This window comes from Lissotriton vulgaris, chromosome 7 (genome assembly GCF_964263255.1).
Source record: "Lissotriton vulgaris chromosome 7, aLisVul1.2, whole genome shotgun sequence".
Lineage (NCBI taxonomy): Eukaryota > Metazoa > Chordata > Amphibia > Caudata > Salamandridae > Lissotriton > Lissotriton vulgaris.
The window spans coordinates 443,696,191-443,704,018 of NC_141695.1; the positions used below are offsets into that span (position 1 = coordinate 443,696,191).

Consider the following 7,828-nt stretch of genomic DNA (forward strand, 5'->3'; position numbering starts at 1 on the left):
TTCATTTACACAAAGAAGGGTACGAAGTTCCTGGGTGAAATAGTGGTCACCATTAAAATGCCATGGCTGGTGATGTCCGGCAACGTGTTACAGGGGGTCAGCAGAAGGAGGGGGGAATTCCTCCTTTCGGAACTAGGGCTCTTGCACACCCAGCAAGCTAGGTGTCATGCTTCATCATATGAGCCTGCTCCTCGTTGGGCCGGCGCTGCAATGCCCAATGGGCACCCTTAAAAGGGCTCTTTGTCGGAGCTCTTTCGTTCCTTGCCGTAAGGGTGCAGTGGGTGTGAGGGGCCTAGTCTAGTGTAGATGTGTGTTGTGCAGTTTAAAACAGGTCAGGGAATCCTGTTGAAGACTTTATTCTGTTAGGTACCCTACCTGAAAAAAAAAATACGGGAGGGGTAACATATTTTGTTTTCTATGTGACAAATTACCTACTCAATCCCAGATGGTCGACATGTTTCTCGCCCTAGACTTGTCACAAAATGATCAATGGCGATTCTTCAGGACCGTGAACATACAATATTATAATGTAAGCTATCTACAAAAATGTGGAAAAGGTGCAATGCTACCTGCCACTGGTATTGGCCTGCTAGGGGAGTGATGCTACCTGTAATAGAAAAAACAATTAAAAACACAACTGTCCTGATTGTATACAGTGTTTGTCATGAGACGTTGTGCGCAAATTGCTTATTGTTGATTTAAAACACTGTGTTCCAAGGGGGTATCACAATACTCAGTGCTCACTTGAAAAACACAATGTTACTTCAATATATACAGGGAGACATATAAAACACCATGAAAAACGTGAGGGAACTGCACCAAAACACGTGAGTATAAAGAGCACTCACCTAAAATAGTATAGTGTATGGCCTCATCTGGTGCAGCGGATTAAAAGGACACCCAAAAGCGGTGTCACTGCGTAAATCGGAAGTTAGAAACGCATTGAAAGGGAGATGAATATTTGGGGCCTGGGAGAATGTAGGTTCACTAATACCTTCCGGATGAAACGGTGTGTGCTCGAAGCGTTTGGTAGTGCTAATTTAATTGTAAATACTGTGAGCTCAGGTATGAACATGCTGTCTGATCATCAACTCTCTTCGGGAAATTGCTTGTTGATAAAGGGTAACCTGGCACACCGGCTGGAGATGTACAATTTCTTTGATATAATTAACTTGAGACAATTTCATATCTATAGTTGTAATTTATTGTTGTTTTGCTTGTAAACATAGACTCATACTTTTCTGTTATGTCTTGCAGCAGAGGTTCAAAAATGGAACCCGAAGTGACTGAAGTTTTTGTCAATGGCGTCCTCAGTGAAGATGTCCCATCGGGCAGTTATGAACCAGCAGCCTATTGGACACTGTCTACAAAAGAGCCTGGAATGCTGGTACGGGCAGAACCAGAACCTCCCCTGGAGATAATTGAAAAAGTAATAGGCAAGCCAGACCAGTCCGAACTGGACCCCATATGGGTAATTAGTGATGATTCAGACACAGGAGAATGTGAAGAAACTGACTGTCAGTGGGTGGCACCTGTCCAATACCCAGGAACACTATTTGTGGCGGAGCCAGATCCTGTGTTGAACTCAATCAAGGATGGGGTAAACAAGGCAATGTGGGTAGAAGAAATACCTGGGTTGAATCTAGTCAATGAAATGCAAGGCCCACCCACACAAGGGGTAGAATCTCAGCTGGAGGTGCCCATGGAAGATCCAAGTACCCGAAAGCAGAAAGAAAAAGATCCTCTTACAAACATTTACATAAAAGAGTCACATCCAGCCAAAAATTCTGAAGCTAGTCAATACAAGGCGACTGAGAAAGGCCTGCCTGGCCCTAATAAGGTAAAAGACGTACATCAATGGCAAGAACTACGGGCCAATTCCAAAATTGAACATATGGCAGAATCTCAATGCATTGTACTGGAAAAAGAGCCACATGTACCCTTGCAAATAGATGAAAACCATTCCAAGGTGGTACCTGAGAAAGAGTCATGCTCAATGAAACAGTTAGACGATCTCCAGCTGAACTTGGACAATCTATCTTCTGAAATGCTGGATTTAGATGATCATCAAGAATTAATGCCCATGATAGCACCAAGAGCAGCCAAACTGATAGTCGACGAGCCTCGGTGGAACATAGTCAGAGAAGTAACAGACATGCCTAAGGCAGCAGATGAGCACAAAAGCCAGATTTACAAAGATGGGATAGGCACTCACACACTAACAGAAGATCTTCAAATGAATTTGTTCGAGAACAGACCAAGCATACCCAAAAAGACAGCAGAAAGCAAATGGAAGTCAGCAGGAAAAGAAACAGATGAGCTCAATCAGATAGGAGGGACTTCTTGGAGTATAACAAATCACAAGTCAGACACATCCACATTAATAGAAGGCAACCAGTGCAATATGGCTAAAGAAATGTCCAGTATTCCATTGTGGACTGAAGAACCTTGGAGTATGCTTTTCAAGAAAGATCAAGGTTCATCCAACACAGCCGAAGTACCTCAATTGAGAGTAGCCCATAAAGTAACAGCTAAACTCGTACTGGAAGACGAACTTTTGAACAACTTTCACTGGAAAGAGCAAGACATATCTAAGCAGACAGAAGCATTTTATTGCAAGTTGTTAAACAATGAGATAGGTAGTCAACAGCAGAATCAAGGAGAACCACGTAACATGCACAAAGAAATTCCAAGTGCAGCCAAAAAGGCTGAACACCTTCATTGGAATTTAGACAAGCAAGAATTAGGTTCATTAGATAATCCAGAAGAGGCTTGGGCAAATGTTCTGAAAAATGGGCAACGCTCCCTCAAACTAATGGAAGTGGCTCCAGAGAAAGTGTCCTCAAAAGTACCAAACATACTCAAAATGGAAGAAAAACACCTCAATACATCCCTTAGGAAAGACACTGATATGGCTAAACAGACATACCAGTCACAGTTTAACGTTCTAAATGAAGACATGGATAACCAAAACCAGGCAGAGGAACAACCCCAGTGGAAAAAATCCACAGGAGAGAAAGGCACAGTCAAACACATAGATCACGTAGATAATCCCTTATGGCAGTTGGCCAAGGAACCATTGTGTACACCCAAAAAAGCTGAAGAGCCTTGGAGGACGGATCTCAAGAAAGAGCGAGGTTCACCAACACCCATAGAAAAGCCACACACAAAGGTGCCTCTAAATGTTCCCAGTAAGCTCACACTGGGAGGGGAGCCTAAAAATAAAGACCCTATGAAAGAACAGGGTATGCCTATACTGACAGAAAAATTACAGTGGAACATGTTAAACGGTGAGGCCAGTACACCAAAACAGATCAATAATGGTCACCAATGGAAGGACCTAAAGAAAGAAACAGACACACACCAGCAAATCGAAAATACCGAATGGAATTTGGACAAGGAGTTTTTAATTACCCCAGGTCAGAATGAAGAGCCTTTGAAGAAGGTTCTTAAGAGAGAGCGAGGATCACCTAAACCAATAGAAGTTCCACTAGATAGAGTTCACCAGAAAGTACCAGAAAAGGCCAAACTTCATGAAGAAGATCTCAAGAAGCTATTCAGGAAAGAGCCTGCCATTCCTAATCAAATGGAAAAATCTGAGCAGATGATGTTGCATGACAACAAGGTTGCCTTGAAAAATACAGATGAATCAGCTCAGTGGAAGGTGCTTAATGAAGATACAGGCATGACCAAACAAACAGAAGACCATCTAAGGAACCAGGGCAAAGAAGAGTCATGTTCAGCAGAGTGGACTATAGAGCCATGGAAGAAAGCTCTCAAGAAAGAGCGAGGATCTCCAAAACCAATAGAAGTACCTCAATGTAAGGAGCCCCAGAAAGCACCAGACAAACTGAAACTGGAAGATGTACCACAGGGAAAGGCTATCAAGGAAGAGCCTGGCTCAACTAAACAGACAAAAGAAATGGTCAACTTGAAGATGTCTAAGGAAGGGACAAGTGTGCACAAGCATTCAGATGAGTCCCACTTGAAAATACCTAAAGACGAACCAGGTATCCACAAGATGTCTGAAAAAGAACCGCAACATAACTTGTTCAGGGAAGCAATTGGCCTGCCAGGACTCAATGAAGTAGACGCCTTTCAAAATAGTTTGAACAAGTGTCTTGACCCATCCATAGAGTATGCAAAACGACCAGAATGTCCTTCAGGACAGCATATGTACAAATGCCTTGCCTGTGCCAAATTGTTTACAAGCCCTTCTTTTCTGCACAGCCATTACTCCATGCACTTAGAGCAGAAGCCCGGGGAGTGTCCTGTTTGTGGTAAAGTGTTCAGCTGGCCACCACAATTGCAGCAGCACCTGCTGGAACATACTGGCCCATGGCCCTACAAGTGTTGTGTTTGTCAGTATCATCCATCAGATCCTAGAGCACTTCTTCAGGGCAGTTATTCCAACACAGGTGACCGGCTTTACAGGTGTATTTCCTGCAGACTCTGCTTTGTCAATGCCTATGACTTCCAGAGACACAAACAGAAGCACCACAACCCCTTCAATGGGAGAGGCTTCTCAGAAAAAGCAACAACACGAGAGTCTGGAAGGTTCCAATGTCCGGGCTGCAGCAGGTTTTTTGAATCAGACCTTTCGTTAAGGGTACATAGGTGCCGAGGAATTAGAAAAAAACTCCACAAGTGCTCTATTTGTGGTATGCAATTCAAATATCCATATTATTTAGCTAGGCACTATGCTACTCATACAAAGGTCAAACCCTTTCAGTGCAACATCTGTCTCAAGTCATTCCGCCGCCTGACTCACCTGACCCGGCATTATCTTATTCACAGCAACAGTCAGCTGACCCCAGGCACTGTTTGTTCAATGAGCTCCTTGGAACCCAACAGCCTGGTTCAGCAGCAGCAACAAAGTTACAAAGAGGAGAAAGAAGGGGAGGCTGAAGTGGCTCCATTAGACATTAAGAGAGAAAAATCGAATGATACAAGCTTAGTAAAAACAGAGCCTGGAGAGGGCAAGGAGACCACTCAAGGCCAAAGGGAAGGACTCACAGAGACAAGACCAAAGGAAAAACAGTTCTTGCTGCTGGAAGACTGGACATTCCTTTGTCTGGCTTGCAACCGGGCTTTCGAGAGAAAATGGGATGTAAAAGTCCATAAGTGCCCGGGGAGGGAGGGGAGCGTAGAAGGATCGAGGGGATATCAGTGCACTGTGTGCAGAAAATATTTTGCCCGACCATGGTCACTTAATAGACATTATCGAGTGCACACGGCTGAGAAACCTTTCACATGCCAGGACTGTGGCATGTCTTTTCGCCTTTTGTCCTCCCTGAAGCAGCACAGCCGCACCCACCTAGGTGAACTACCATTCTCCTGCACTCTCTGTCACCAAAGTTTCCAGAAATCCAGTGACTTGTCTCATCACCTCCAGGGACATGCAGAGAAAGAGCCCTACCGTTGCATCTATTGTGACCGCAGATTCTCTCAGGCCTGCAGTATGCAGCAGCACCAGCAGACCCATGCCCACATTCACGCCGCCTTGCGTGCTACCAAAGAAGAAATATCGCCAATTGACAATGGTGACTACCAGTGCCATGAATGCAATACCATTTACCCAGATGCCAAAGGTCTACAGGAGCATGATTGTCCCAAAGATCTCAGTAGCCCTGTGGATACAATGCGTCGGAAGGCCTACATGTGCCATGTGTGTGAAAAAGGCTTCAAGAGTAAGTATGACTTGGCCTCTCATTACCTTATTCACACTGGTGAGTTGCCCTTCCAGTGCCCACAGTGTGGGAAACGCTTCCGCCGGCTGTCTCACCTCAAGCAGCATGATGTATCCCACACTGTGGCAAGGCCTTTCCAGTGTGTGGTATGTAAGAAGGAGTTCAAGAGGCTGGCTGATCTCTCCAGGCATCGGGAGGTGCACAATAACCAGAAGGCACACCAGTGTGGTGTCTGCTACAAGTACTTCTCACGTTCATATAGCCTCCTGCGCCACCAGCGTAGCCATAACCCCTGTTTTGTACCCAACACTATGCAGGAATCCTTCATCAGCAACTCCTGCTTCGACAGCCAGGATCATTCTGCCTTTGCACAGATGGAAGAAGAGCAGATAGAGTAGGAAAAAAGACTATGGACATTAATAGGAAGGAGCACCCCGACTTTTAGGAGCATTGCACACTTTGGCTGCTAAGTTGGTATGGTGGTATTGCCATGGCAATCTTATTTCATTGTCAGTGGGATAAGTGAGAGACGATTGTAATCTCTGCCAGATCATTCAGGTGAGAAGCTGGCAGCTATGCTGCAGCTGCTGTTAAAAAGGCTGGATTATCCAGAAAAATACATAGTAACCATACGTCAAAAAGCACAGTAACCAGCAGAGATCCATACAAACTCATGAACGCTCAGACACCTGAAAGCACTTAAGTGGCAAAATCTAGCTAACTTACTTTGAGAAAATCACTCAAAACATATTTGCTCCTCCAACACTACAACTTCGAAATTGAGGCTCGAACTCTGCTCACAAAGTGCTTGGTTGCCCCAACTGGGTTTTTAGCAGATAAGTAACAATACAGAAATCACAGGTTATCATTGACAGTTATGTGCATTATGTTTGACTGACTTCTGAAAAAAACTAAGGAGCAGTGGCCCAGGTAACATGGTGGCAGCCATTTTGTATTGGCGTAGGCTGCCGATTCAAATAACATAATGTTTTTTTTTGACAGTGCATTGACCCGTGTGAGACACCTGTCTATGGCCAATAGAAATCAGCCGCATGACTTGCCCTGAAGAACTTCATAAACCTAAATCAGGGGCAGTAGTGACCTAAATCATCATTACTAGATGGCAACTTCTTTGTGGATCCTGTGAAATAGGACTGCTTGCAATAAGTTGGTGGCCTCAGTCTAGTTGCCAAGAGAAGGTTTCTACATACCCGCAACAACATATCTCACTGACAAAATGACATACAATCGAAAACAGTGCATAGAAGGGAGAGGAAAATCTTACACCCCCTTAAGCGCTGACAGTGAGGGATGCAAGGTAGAGGAAATGGCCGCCCGAATACATTGGGATCATTGAATGTGTGGAGTAAGACGAGTTTACACCCCTGCAGGCGTGCTGCATCTGTTCTAAATTGAGATTATGTACAAAATAAAATGTGGTAGATGGGAAACTGGTAAAAGCAGAGACACTTTGATCTTTTCTTTCATCATCTCTGACATCATCGGACTATCTTGTTGAAAAAGATAGATTCATTGTTTACCTTCAGCTACATATCTGAACATTATCAATAGTATTCAGAGCAGACCCCCAGCCACCTCATTAATGTTCAGCGCTAAAGTTGCAATGTAACTTAACGTAACAGTATTTTTTATTATTTACATAATCTAACTTGTGTTATATAAATTAAAAAGGCATTGGCAGACTAACAGAGTTACAAAGTATACCTTTTTAATGGAAGTAGTTGTGGTCATGTTGCAACATTGTTTGTGTCAGGATCTGATGGTCATCGCTTAAGTCTGAGCAGGAACCAAGACACACTAGTTTGGGACTAATCCATCATGGGCAGCTCCCCAGCTTGAGAATGATCCCAGATGCTCACCTTCCTAGCTTTAGACTGTTGTATAAATTAGACTCCCTCAGAAAGAGCAGAGCTTTGTGGGTATATATCCTGTTTGCCAATAAGAATATTCAATATTTAAAGTGTGCCTTCTAAAAAAGTTACTAAACACACAAGTATTTTCAAAGCAGTAAGGCCTCTGCGCAGATGGTGCACTGGTGGCAGCACACCAAAGGCAAGCTCATCAGAGCTAAGTTGCACTTAGTGCCTGGAACCTTGATTACCCAGCATCCCTTCTGT

General features: G+C 44.0%; 1 protein-coding gene across 1 annotated transcript; it reads left to right on the plus strand.

The window, feature by feature from the left end:
* Positions 1-1,246: 1,246 nt before the first annotated feature.
* LOC147701818 (uncharacterized) lies at positions 1,247-7,384 on the plus strand. Its single transcript, XM_086928705.1, has one exon. The coding sequence runs from the start codon at positions 1,247-1,249 to the stop codon at positions 6,086-6,088; it is 4,842 nt and encodes a 1,613-aa protein (XP_086784831.1). The 3' UTR covers positions 6,089-7,384.
* The last annotated feature ends 444 nt before the right edge of the window (positions 7,385-7,828 follow it).